At 36.3% G+C, this 13,125-nt stretch overlaps 1 protein-coding gene across 4 annotated transcripts in view; it reads right to left on the reverse strand.

Moving 5' to 3' along the window:
- Positions 1–2,414: 2,414 nt before the first annotated feature.
- The window catches only part of LOC111515719 (ATP-binding cassette sub-family C member 4), a 137,412-nt gene continuing 126,701 nt past the window's right edge, over positions 2,415–13,125 (reverse strand). For all 4 annotated transcript variants that reach the window (XM_074178641.1, XM_074178638.1, XM_074178639.1 and 1 more), the window contains 4 exons: positions 9,385–9,512; positions 6,135–6,380; positions 5,633–5,793; positions 2,415–2,761 (listed from right to left, as the gene is read on the reverse strand). In XM_074178641.1, the coding sequence (XP_074034742.1) occupies positions 2,491–2,761; positions 5,633–5,793; positions 6,135–6,380; positions 9,385–9,512 (806 nt within the window). In that variant the 3' untranslated portion in view covers positions 2,415–2,490. The remainder of the gene's footprint in view (positions 2,762–5,632; positions 5,794–6,134; positions 6,381–9,384; positions 9,513–13,125) is intronic.

Raw genomic sequence — 13,125 nt, forward strand, 5'->3', positions numbered from 1 at the left:
GTGCTGATAAGAAATGCCTCGAAAGTGTGTGAATTCTGTCGAAAGCTTTTGCTATATATGTGGTGAAATAACATTTAAGGCTCAAAAACGTAAAATGACACCTATCGTTAAGACAGCCTATGAACATTATTTTGGTGTAAAAGATGGGGACCAAGATAAATCATGGGCTCCTCATATATGTTATAATTCTTGTTCCGTTATATTGCGAGAGTGGCTGAAAAATAAAAACCGGGCAATGACTTTTGCAGTACCTATGGTTTGGCGTGAGCCTACCAATCATACAGACGACTGTTATTTCTGCTTAACTCCTCCCAATAAGCAAGGTTTATCTATGAAGAAAAGAGGAACGGTTAAATACCCTAATCTCCCATCTGCTTTTCGGCCTGTACCACACTCAGACAATTTGCCAGTCCCTTCTCCACCCCAAAACTATGAAATTTTAGAGGAAGGTGATGGAGACTGTTTAGAAGGAGCAACCCATCCTTCTACATCCTATGACCCTGATTTTGAGGTAAGCGATAGGTCTAGTGATCCGCACAGAATTAGTCAAGCAGAGTTGAGTGACCTTATAAGAGATCTTCGCTTGTCTAAGGAAAAGGCTGAGCTGTTAGGGTCAAGACTACAACAGTGGAATCTTCTAAAACATGATGTGAAAATATCTCAGTACAGACAGCGTCAAAAAAATTCGCTTCCTTTTTTTGAGAAAAAAGAAAACCTCGTAGTTTGTTCTGATGTTAATGGTTTGATGGAATGCTTGAATTTGGATCACACTCCATCTGAATGGAGACTGTTTATAGACTCTTCAAAACTAAGCTTAAAAGCTGTACTTCTGCATAATGGAAATCAGCTACCCTCTATTCCTATAGGTCATGCAGTTCACATGAAGGAAACATATATAAATATGAAAACACTTCTCCTATCAATCAAATATGAACAACACAAGTGGCACATCTGTGGTGATCTGAAAGTCATTGCTATACTCCTAGGAATGCAATTAGGGTTCATCAAGTACTGTTGTTTTTTGTGTCTGTGGGACAGTCGGAATAGAAAATCTCAACTGGCCTACACGAGACCTAAACCCTAATGAGAAAAATGTAGTTTACGAGCCTCTTGTAGATCCTAAGGATGTTCTCCTTCCCCCATTACATATTAAGTTGAGACTAATGAAAAACTTTGCGAAGGCCATGGACCAGGAAGGACAAGCTTTTAAGTACTTGAGAGCAAAGTTTCCCAGGTTGAGTGATGCTTAAGTCAAGGAAGGCATCTTTATTGGGCCTCAAATCCGTGAAATCGTAAATGATCCTGCTTTTGACATGATTTTAACAGGAAATGAAAAAAGAGCCTGGGAAGCCTTTAAGGGAGTTGTACATGGGTTTTTAGGTAACAAAAGAGATGATAACTTCACAGCATTGGTTAAAGAGCTTCTTCAAGCTTACCACCAACTTGGATGCAACATGTCCTTAAAAATTCATTTTCTTCACTCTCATCTTAATTTCTTCCCACAAAACTGTGGAGCTGTGAGTGACGAACATGGAGAAAGATTCCATCAAGACATTGCCTTAATGGAACAGAGATATCAGGGCCGTTGGAATGAAGCAATGCTTGCAGACTACTGCTGGTCTGTGTGTAGGGATGCTCCAGAAGTGTTTTATAAAAGACAAGCTAAACGACAGCGATCTTACAATTAATCGGATGGACTCAATTGAAATTTGGTGGTACAAACTTCTTTTATTTGTCAAAACACTAAGAATAATGATTTGAAAGGGATATATTTTTAGGAGTGATTAATTTTTGGGAAAGAAAGTTTTTGGCTTTCTACTACTCCATCTGATACAAAAAAAATGGATGAGAGAATCTTCCAAAGAAAGGAAGGAAGTAATCAATTTGAAAATAAGTAACTCTATACATGGATGTGTAGATCATATAGAAGTATTTGTTTCGAAAGAATTTTTTTCTTTCGTGTAATTCAATGTTTATATGAAAGAAGCTGTTTCAGGAGGACTTTCTTTCAGTTTGTGTCTGAAAGTTACTTCTTTGCATGATCTGCACATCCATGTATAGAGTTACTTATTTTCAAATTGATTACTTCCTTCCTTTCTTTGGAAGATTCTCTCATCCATTTTTTTTGTATCAGATGGAGTAGTAGAAAGCCAAAAACTTTCTTTCCCAAAAACTAAGAATAAAGTTTTTTTTTTATTAATTTTGTACTTAAAATATTTTAAAAGAAACATAACAATATTGTTTTATGTACTTTCACTTTTCACGTATAGTATAACTACTATTTAAGATTAAGTACTGTGTATCTCAAAAACCAGAGCTAATAAAAATTTTTCATTGTTATTGTCGTTCTTATCATCCCAAAATTAGTAGAAATCGACTAATTTAGTGTAGGAAACATTCAAAAAATATTTTTTTGTTGTGTTGTATAATTAAGAAAAACCTAATATATATACAAGTCATCACATACAAATATTAAAAAGTATATTTCACTTAGGAATCAACTTGTTTATTGGCATATGCTTCTTCCGCTATTTGTTTCAGTCTCGATGTAACCGAAGGACCCGTTTCGAGTAACATTTTATGGAAGTGCCCATGTGGTATTTGAAGAAGATTATGGGGATGATCGAATTCCAGTACATGACCGAAGCTCATGACAATTACTTTATCAGAATCCATTATGGTATTCAATCTGTGAGCGATGGTAAGAACGGTACAATCCTTGAACTTTTTTCTAATTGTTGCTTGTATGAAAGAATCAGTTCTGCAAAAATAAGAAAGTAAAATTAATTCAAGTGTTTATATATGTATCCCAAGGAACAAGAATGTTTATAATAGAAATAAAATTTGAGATAGTTATTGAATAAATAATTTTAAAATGAATACAGCACATATACAGGGCGTTCCAACAAAAACTTGACCCCCCCCAGTAAGTCATAAATGGACGTGTAATCGAAAATCTCAAAGAGAACATCAATTTTTATTTTTAGGGGGATTCATTCTGATATGGAAATTATACCCGAAACTTCACCTTTCCTGCGGTCAGCAACTACCCTGTCTATTTTTTTCAATGGCATGAGGAGTCGAGTGATACATCATTTGAAAGGTCTTTTATTCCTCTATTACTTTGGTAATTTTTTTCGAAATTGGTTCATTCGTTATTGGGAAATTAAATGTCCAACGTTTTATTTGAGAAAAAAAAAAAGAAAATCAACAGAAGTAATATCAATGGCGACACAATCAACGGATAAAGTGTTTAAAATAACCTCCAACTAGTTTCATACAATAATACAGTCTACTTTTGAAAGCGTTCCTTACATTATTGAAGATGTCCGTAGTCTGAAATCGGTATTCCCGAACAATTAATGTTGCAGGTCTTCTGTTTAACGTATTGATGGCTGATGTTGTGGTCTGGATGATTTTTATTATAAATTCTTGCAGCAGATTCAACACATTCATTATTTCGATAATAGGTTGCAACAATTTCTATTCTTCCTTCGGTAGAATAAACCATGTTGGAACACAGTGAACAGGGATGACTGAATAATAATTCTTGAAGAAGTAACAGTGGCCAATTATCTATTTTTTTTTTTGCGAAACCTAGATTCAACAAAAACTATCAGTCGGTGCTGAAAAAACCAACTATTTCAGAACGTTTACTACTAATTAAATGAATTCTACAAATCTAGAACACCTGCGATAGAGAATTGTTCGGGAATGCCAATTTCTGACTCCGAACATTTTCAATAATGTAAGGAACGCATTCAAAAGTATACTGTATCATTCTATGAAACTAGATGGATGTCATTTCGAACACTGCATTGATTGTGTTACCATTGATAATATTTTTGTTGATTTCCTCAATAAAATGAGTGACAGCGAATTTTATGTTTTTTTTTAATGAAACGTCAAACATTTAATTTCTCAATAACGAATAAACCAATTTCAAAAAGTAATAGAGGGAATAGAGTCTTCGGGATGATAACTGTTATCACCCGAAGACGATTGTGAATAATAACAATCGAAATGTCGTGTAGTAACTTGTTTTGGAATCTTTCAATTTTAAATTTTAATTTCTTGTTAATAATTTTTTAATTTTTATCTCGTGTTAATAGTTACATTTTTTTGGTATTCTGGTTGTTGCTTGTATGTTATTTCATTGAAATTTCAGTTTTTTGCTGGATATAATTGTTATTTTTCGGCTAATCTTTTTAATTTTTCACAGATTCTTTCAGGGATGTCAAATCAATTTATATCATATCAGACAATGGAGGTCCAAACTGATGAAATGCAAACAAAATATTTGGAATACAATTATAAAAATCTATTGTTTGAAGGTGGTTGACAATGTTTCGTGGTGGTTCGGACTTCCATTGTCTTATATAATATAAATTGATTTGAAATCCCTGAAATAATGTGTAGAAACTCAAAAAGATTAATCGAAAAATAACAATTTTCATTAAACAAAAAACTGAAATTACAAAGAAATAACATGCAAGCAACAACCAAAAAAAAATAAATGAAAAATAGAAATATTAAAATCTATAGGTCCAGAAAATATCGGGTGATTGAAGATATTTTCATTTTCATTCTGCTCTTTCTCAGAGTGGAATAAATGAATGAAGATTTCATTTACTCCTGCTCAGTGGAAATACAGGACAAACAGTTTTCGAATTCCTTGTTGAAATTATAGATATCCCAAATAGTTGGGAATCTTATGTTGAAAGATGATACTTCGTTAATCCATCGTGAAAGGGTGGCAGCTGTTTAACGAAAAAACATATATTTTTAAAAGATGTACTTCAAGACGCATTCTCGCACTCTGTTTTTATGTGTTACGAAGCATAATAATATAGAGTAAAACATTATGCAGTAACTTCTCAGTTGAAGTGGTAATTTAAACTATTGTATAAAACATATCATACAACAGTTACAGAACTTAATTAGATGATGATGATCATCTCTAGGAAAACAGGTGAATAAAAAAAATATTGAAATACAATGATAGTTCTAGATGAGTAGGTGGATTTTTAACAATGAGTGGTTAATAATGGACAATTCTGGAAATTTTATGAAACCAGATCATTGAATAGTGATTAACCACTTATTGGTCCTTTACTAGGAATGTTGATCATTTGTCACTTGTTTATCTATAATTTATTGTGATTGCTTTTTCTCAAAATTTATCTATTCACATAGAACTGAACATAATCAACTAAGATACGTTTGTATAATATGCATTGTAGAATAGTTTAATGAACTATGTCAACTGAAGAAGCTACTGAGACTCGTCGTGAGTGAAGTAGAAGAGTTATTAAGTTTCATCAAATAAGGGGTCACTGTATTTTTTGTTTTCCTGTATTTCCTACCTACTTTTCTTTCGGAATGTATACGACACCACGAATGAGTTTCACATAGAGGAGTACATAAAGAATAGACTTGACAATTATACCGAAAAAAATGCCAAAGGACATGAAATATTTTATTGAGAATAATTCAGATACCAACTTCCATTTCTGAATTTTTCAGAATATTGAATCACAAGCTATAGCTTCCATAGTTGACTTCAAGTTTGAAGCCTCCGTCACAGGAAAAAACAGTGAATCGTTCAAAGTAACTTCTGAAATATTCATACCTTTCATCTACATTAGCAGTGGCTTCATCCAACACAAGAATCTTGTTATTCCTTAAGATGGCTCGAGCTAGGCAAATGAGCTGTTTCTGCCCCAGACTGAAATTGTTTCCTCCTTCACCAAACATGAAATCCAGAGATGATACTGCCTCTCTGAGCTCCACCTAAATGAAACTAACAGCATGAGTGGAAGGAGAAAGAAAGGAATCAAAGAGCGAAATATTACAACTAAAACAACACTATAACAACCATTCAATTCCTGCCGATGCATAGAACTGAAAATCATTATTGCATTAGAAATGATAATGGTAACGTCAGAAAATGATCTCATCGAATGTTTAACATTATTATGGTTCCGATTCCCTCGGATATTGAATGTTGAATGGACTTCAAAAGAATAATATATCTGGAACAAAAATATGCTTCATACCAGATTCAGAAATACATTTCTGATTAGTGGTTAGAAACACTGTTGAAAGTATAGTTTTTTATGATGCATTCTTACTTCGTCTAAGGCTTTCCACAGTTCATCGTCTTCAAATTCTCCAAATGGATCCAAGTTATATCTCAGAGATTCAGAAAACAGTACTGGTTCTTGAGGTATTATGGAAATATTTTTTCTGAGTTCACTGAGCCCAATAGTTTTAGTATCGACGCCATCAATGAAAATCGATCCTTCAATAGGAGCAAGTCGAAATAGAGCAGTGATAAGTGAAGATTTTCCAGCTCCGGTTCGACCTACGATACCAATCTGGAAAATACAAAGATACTTGTGAATTAATCTCATATCAATCACTTTTTCGATGGTGTAAAATGAAAGACAAATGCCGATAAGAAAGGAACATATCAGTCATTCATCTGAATTTAGTTGATGAAAGTTGAAACTGGAACATCTGGTGTATAATAGTTCCCAAACAAGCCAAACCAGTTGGCGTCTCTAGGAGATGGAGAGAACTTCATCTTCTTTTCAAGAAAAGTGCTTGTTTTGTCTGAGTTCAGTTATTAATATTCCTTATTGAATTGGAATATTGTATTGAAACGACTCCTTTGTGACTTTTCTCAAACATGACCAGTATTGCACCTAGTCGATCATAGTCATGAGTGAATGCATTCACATTTACCAAACGATGGTTAGAAAATATCTATTCGATGTTTTTATGCAGAAGAACCTTCTGTATTGATTTATTGTTGAAAAACATATCCTCATCATCCATGGAAAAAGGACGAGAAGCACACAACAAATATTATCTATCAAACTCAAATTGGGTCTTCGAATGATTGAATAAAATTTTTTTTGCTGTTTGGTCCATATCACAACACAACAAAAAAATATTTTTTGAATGTTTCCTACACTAAATTAGTCAATTTCTACTAATTTTGGGGTGATAAAAACGAAAATAACAATGAAAAATTTTTATTAGCTCTGGTTTTTGAGATACACAGTACTTAATCTTAAAGAGTAGTTATACTATACGTGAAAAGTGAAAGTACATAAAACAATATTGTTATGTTTCTTTTAGAATATTTCAAGTACAAAATTAATAAAAAAAAACATTATTCTTAGTGTTTTCACAAATAAAAGAAGTTTGTACCACCAAATTTCAATTAAGTCCATCCGATTCATTGTAAGATCGCTGTCGTTTAGCTTGTCTTTTATAAAACACTTCTGGAGCATCCCTACACACATACCAGCAGTAGTCTGCAAGCATTGATTCATTCCAACGCCCCTGATATCTCTGTTCCATTAAGGCAATGTCTTGATGGAATCTTTCTCCATGTTCGTCACTCACAGCTCCACAGTTTTGTGGAAAGAAATTAAGATGAGAGTGAAGAAAATGAATTTTCAAGGACATGTTGCATCCAAGTTGGTGGTAAGCTTGAAGAAGCTCTTTAACCAATGCTGTGAAGTTATCATCTCTTTTGTTACCTAAAAACCCATGTACAACCCCCTTAAAGGCTTACCAGGCTCTTTTTTCATTTCCTGTTAAAATCATGTCAAAAGCAGGATCATTTACGATTTCACGGATTTGAGGCCCAATAAAGATGCCTTCCTTGACTTCAGCATCACTCAACCTGGGAAACTTTGCTCTCAAGTACTTAAAAGCTTGTCCTTCCTGGTCCATGGCCTTCACAAAGTTTTTCATTAGTCCCAACTTAATATGTAATGGGGGAAGGAAAACATCCTTAGGATCTACAAGAGGCTCGTAAACTACATTTTTCTCATTAGGGTTTAGGTCTCGTGTAGGCCAGTTCATTTTTTTATAGTGAGATTTTCTATCCCGACTGTCCCACAGACACAAAAAACAACAGTACTTGGTGAACCCTAATTGCATTCCTAGGAGTATAGCAATGACTTTCAGATCACCACAGATGTGCCACTTGTGTTGTTCATATTTGATTGATTGGAGAAGTGTTTTCATATTTATATACGTTTCCTTCATGTGAACTGCATGACCTATAGGAATAGAGGGTAGCTGAAGTACAGCTTTTAAGCTTAGTTTTGAAGAGTCTATAAACAGTCTCCATTCAGATGGAGTGTGATCCAAATTCAAGCAGTCCATCAAACCATTAACATCAGAACAAACTACGAGGTTTTCTTTTTTCTCAAAAAAAGGAAGCAAATCTTTTTGACGCTGTCTGTACTGAGATATTTTCACATCATGTTTTAGAAGATTCCACTGTTGTAGTCTTGACCCTAACAGCTCAGCCTTTTCCTTAGACATGCGAAGATCTCTTATAAGGTCACTCAACTCTGCTTGACTAATTCTGTGCGGATCACTAGACCTATCGCTTACCTCAAAATCAGGGTCATAGGATGTAGAAGGATGGGTTGCTCCTTCTAAACAGTCTTCATCACCTTCCTCTGAAATTTCATAGTATTGGGGTGGAGAAGGGACTGGCAAATTGTCTGAGTGTGGTACAGGCCGAAGAGCAGATGGGAGATTAGGGTATTTAACCGTTCCTCTTTTCTTCATAGATAAACCTTGCTTAATGGGAGGAGTTAAGCAGAAATAACAGTCGTCTGTATGATTGGTAGGCTCACGCCAAACCATAGGTACTGCAAAAGCCATTACCCGGTTTTTATTTTTCAGCCACTCTCGCAATATGACGGAACAAGAATTACAACATATATGAGGAGCCCATGATTTATCTTGGTCCCCAACTTTCACACCAAAATAATGTTCATAGGCTGTCTTAACGATAGGTGAGCCTTAAATGTTATTTCACCACATATATAGCAAAAGCTATCGACAGAATTCACACACTTTCGAAGCATTTCAGATCAGCACTTAAATTAATTTAAAAATCAACTTCACACGATAATTTCAATAGCAACCACGTGCGTACAATTGGCAAACTCACATAGGTTATGTTTACTACTTAAGAACATCTGATGAGAGGGGTGTTATGTAAACAAACATGTGTACCAACTGTTGGTGATGAAATATTTCATTTGTTGAAAACTCAATATACATATATATAATATAATGATACTATATCTTGAAAACAAGAGCTAATATATAATTTTTATGATCACTTTCGGTTTTAACACGTGGAAATACATTAAAATCATCTAATTTCAACCCCGAAACAAAAACTTTGTTGTGTTGTGATTTGATTCTCCTCTTTTCATAAAATTTACAGAATCTTTCATTTTTCTCAATTTTTGAATAACAAGAATTGAAACTAGAACCAATCTCATATAACATCTCATTTGGAACCTCAATATTTTATGAACCATTTAATGATTTTACCTTCTCTCCTGGTTGAATTACAAAGTTGACATCATTGAGGACTGGAGGATCATTTTCCACATACCTCAAAGACAGGCATTTGAATTGTATGTGTCCTTCAGTTGGCCAGATTTTTAGCAGCAAGGAATCTAAAAAATGTATTATCAATGATGAGAATGAAAAACGAGTCATATTTTATGTGAAGTATGAACGAGTGCAGACATCCAGAATAGGTGGTTCCTCAGGTGGTTAATATATATTGAATTGATAGTGTAGGTCTTGTTTATATCAGGTGAAGAGAAATTTATTATGCATTAATATGACACTTTTCTCAATCAGATTCTCTTTATATAATGTCCCGTTTGTTGGATGATGCAATATAGGATTTGAAAAAAATATATCTAATTTCTATAAATATTTTCTTTTGTTACGACCGGTTTCCATTTATTAAACCATTCTCAAGTAAACTGAAGTCAGTAAACTGGAGCATTCTCAAGTAATCTGCGTCAGTTTATCTGGAGATGATTTAATAAGCCGAAACTGGTAGTAAAAAAATAAAAATCTCAGTAGAAATTAGACAGAAGTTAGTTTCATATTCGATATGAATCTTCACAAAATGCATAGGTCATCAGTCGAACAAATTAGATGATTCAACTCTTTTCTAAAATGTGAATAAGAAAATTGCCAGAACTAGATCACCGATCTCATTGAAGTATAATTTTCATTATTGGATATTTCTCATTTGATATCACATCAAATACCTTACATAACTGCTGAACTCTATTGCAGTAAAGAATTGAAATAAGATTGAAAGAGCAATCATTGAATGATAAAACAGGCACAAATTTTAAGAATGAGTGATTCCAGAACTTATCTAGTATGAAGAAATGAGTACTTGGAAGCCATATTTTTCTACCAGAAAAAGCAACCGCCGACTCCAGGGCGAGGAAGAGTCTGGCAAAATAGGATAGTATGGTAAAACAGAACACCAGACTTTTTTCAATACCACTGTCTCCATCTATGATTTTGGTCCTGATCTAAGTTGACATGTAATAAATCTAGAGATGGACATACACAAAATATCGAAAAAACGTTTCTTCTGTCATGTCAAAACCGTAAATACTGAATAGTGTGTTTATGATAAATTTGGTCTTTTGCAATTGAAAAGAGTTCTCTGATATTGGTGGAAAAATGATTTGTAGTTGAGACGTTTCAATTAGATTATGAACTTCTCTTAGTGTTTCTATGTGAATAAACTCGAATAATTTATGTTGTTCATCTTGAAATATATTTTTGTTCTTTTCTGTGTCGGGTCGGTCATAACGAGATACTTATGGAGTTCTTTGTATTCGTTTCAATGATCTATACTCCAATTCCAAACCGACAGAGAGGTAAAACTGATATCTTTGCAAGGAGTGACCACATGAAACTTGTGCAGGTATCGACAAAGGAGTTTGCGAAGAATTCACTTGCAAGTTCTGACAAAGGGTCATGAATGTTCAAAATGCAAAGGTGAATTTTTTATTCACTTGACAAAATATTTTATTCTTGTGTTTACTTTTTGTACTGTACATTTCTTGCACCTTCGAATAGATTTTGTATTTTTAGCACCATTTCCATCATTCAAATAATTTTTTTCAAAGTTGAAAACTATCTCGTTTTACCAGCCATGAATATTTTATTTGACCAGTTCGACAATACAGGACACCCCACCTCCTCTCATATGATTTTATAAAAAGCAAATTCAACAATACTAGTTTATAGTTCAGACCTATGACTTCGTAGGTACGTGTCGCAATTACCCAACGGAAAAAATAACAACTAACCCAGCTAATGCCGCACAGAGAGTTGAAGAGAAACAGTCAGGTACCTGTGCAACGTCTTCGACTTGAAAAGCAGAAATTAATTTCGTTTAGTCGATCCGACCAACCGATAGCCGGTTTCGGGGTGTTTTCCTCATCAATACTACCGGGCATGGTCTCTTTAGAACGGTGTGAACCGTCTGAGTATCACGACCAAACGAGTCATCCTAATTTCATCCAGGTTTGGAGACCAGCTCCCCTACCCTTTTGGCTGATTGTTGGCCTTGAGAGGGGCCAATGGGTGCACAACTGATAGATGACGGCATGAAGTCCTTAGACATCAGTGCCGCCCTTCACGGGATACCCCTACCTGGCTGGGGTGGGATGGATAAAAAAGTTATTCATCCTTTAACGGGGGACATGAGGGCCTCATTCGACAGAGTGTCGGGGCCTTCTCTATCGGGAGGGTTCGTCTACAGCATAATCTGTAGCTTCCCTAACTAACGGGTTTTCGTGAGTTTCCGTTTTTTCGAAAACTCTCTCATTCCTCGACTGAATGGACTGCCGAATGGAAGGCAGCTGCAAATCTCTGCGGATGGCTTCATTCCGCACGAACCAAGGAGCATTCACAATCATCCTAATTAACTTATTTTGCAACCTTTCCAAAATGGAAATGTTGGACGGAGCCGCTTGTCCCCAGACGCCTGAAGCGTACATGATGACAGGCTTGAACATCGTGTTGTAGATCGTGATTTTGTTCTTTAAACTCATTTTGGATTTCCTGTTGATCAGAGGGTACAGACTGGCTATCCGACCCTCGATCTTGGATTTAACGTACATAATGTGCGGGTTCCAAGTGAGCCTACGGTCTATTAAAAGGCCGAGGTACTTTACCCGCGCTTGCCAGTCAATCTCCCTTCCAGAGACTCTCACTTTTCTGGCCGGAGAAGATAGTAATCTTCCCATGGTTATCGCCTGAGTCTTTTCCGGGTTTACTCGGATCTTCCAATCGAGGTACCAGCGCTCGAGGTCGTCCAATGCACGTTGCATGTAGACGACGCCGAGCTCCCGCCCCATGGAAGACGAGAGTAGAGCCGTGTCATCGGCGTACAGGGATATCTTCACTCTTTCGGACCTAGGCAGGTCGCTGGTGTAGAGCGAATACAGCGTCGGAGAGAGCACGGCCCCCTGTGGCACTCCAGCGAGGATCTCTCTGTTGTCGGACAGAGAGCCCTCTACTCTAACCTGTTGTTTAGCTCGCTGATTGTATTCTCGACCAACCTTAGAGCCTGTAGTTTAGTGGAGTGATCTCTCCTGAAGCCGAATTGTTCGTTAGGCAGAACATTTCGGTCCTCAACTTCTTCGTTGAGTCTTTGCAGAACGACTCTTTCAGCCAGCTTAGCCGCCGACGAGAGTAGACTGATCGGGCGATAGTTCTGCGGGAACAGCTGGTTCTGATCCTGTTTCGAGAGCATGACGACGATCGCATGCTTCCACCTTCTAGGGAAGTGTCTGAGGGCCAACGAACTGTTGATTAGACTTAACAAGAATTCAACGCAGTTTTCCGGGAGTCTCTTCAACAACTTGTTGGTTATTTAATCGGCCCCCGGAGCTTTCTTGGCTTTTGCAGCCTTGATGTGACCCTTCAGCTCTTCCATAGAAGCTGGACGGATGTCGTCGTACGCATCCTCCCTGAGAAGTCGGTGAACCCGGTCTTCCAGCAGCATATCGCGATCGATGTCGTCATCGTCGTCAACGTTAAGTTGAAACTGACGTTCCATCGTGTCTGCAAAGGCTAACGCCTTGTCGGCGGGGGAGTAGCACACTCCGCGCTCTCCGTGAATGGGTGAGAGAGCAGTCTTCTTCCCCCTGAGCCTACGAGTGACTCGCCAAAGCTCGTCACTCCCAGGTTCGAAGGATTCCAAGGGCTCTTCCCACCTTTCGTTTCGATGCTCATTGA

This window comes from Leptinotarsa decemlineata, unplaced genomic scaffold (assembly GCF_025532065.1).
Source record: "Leptinotarsa decemlineata unplaced genomic scaffold, Ldec_3_MD MMD2_tig00004204_RagTag_RagTag, whole genome shotgun sequence".
In the NCBI taxonomy this organism is placed as follows: domain Eukaryota; kingdom Metazoa; phylum Arthropoda; class Insecta; order Coleoptera; family Chrysomelidae; genus Leptinotarsa; species Leptinotarsa decemlineata.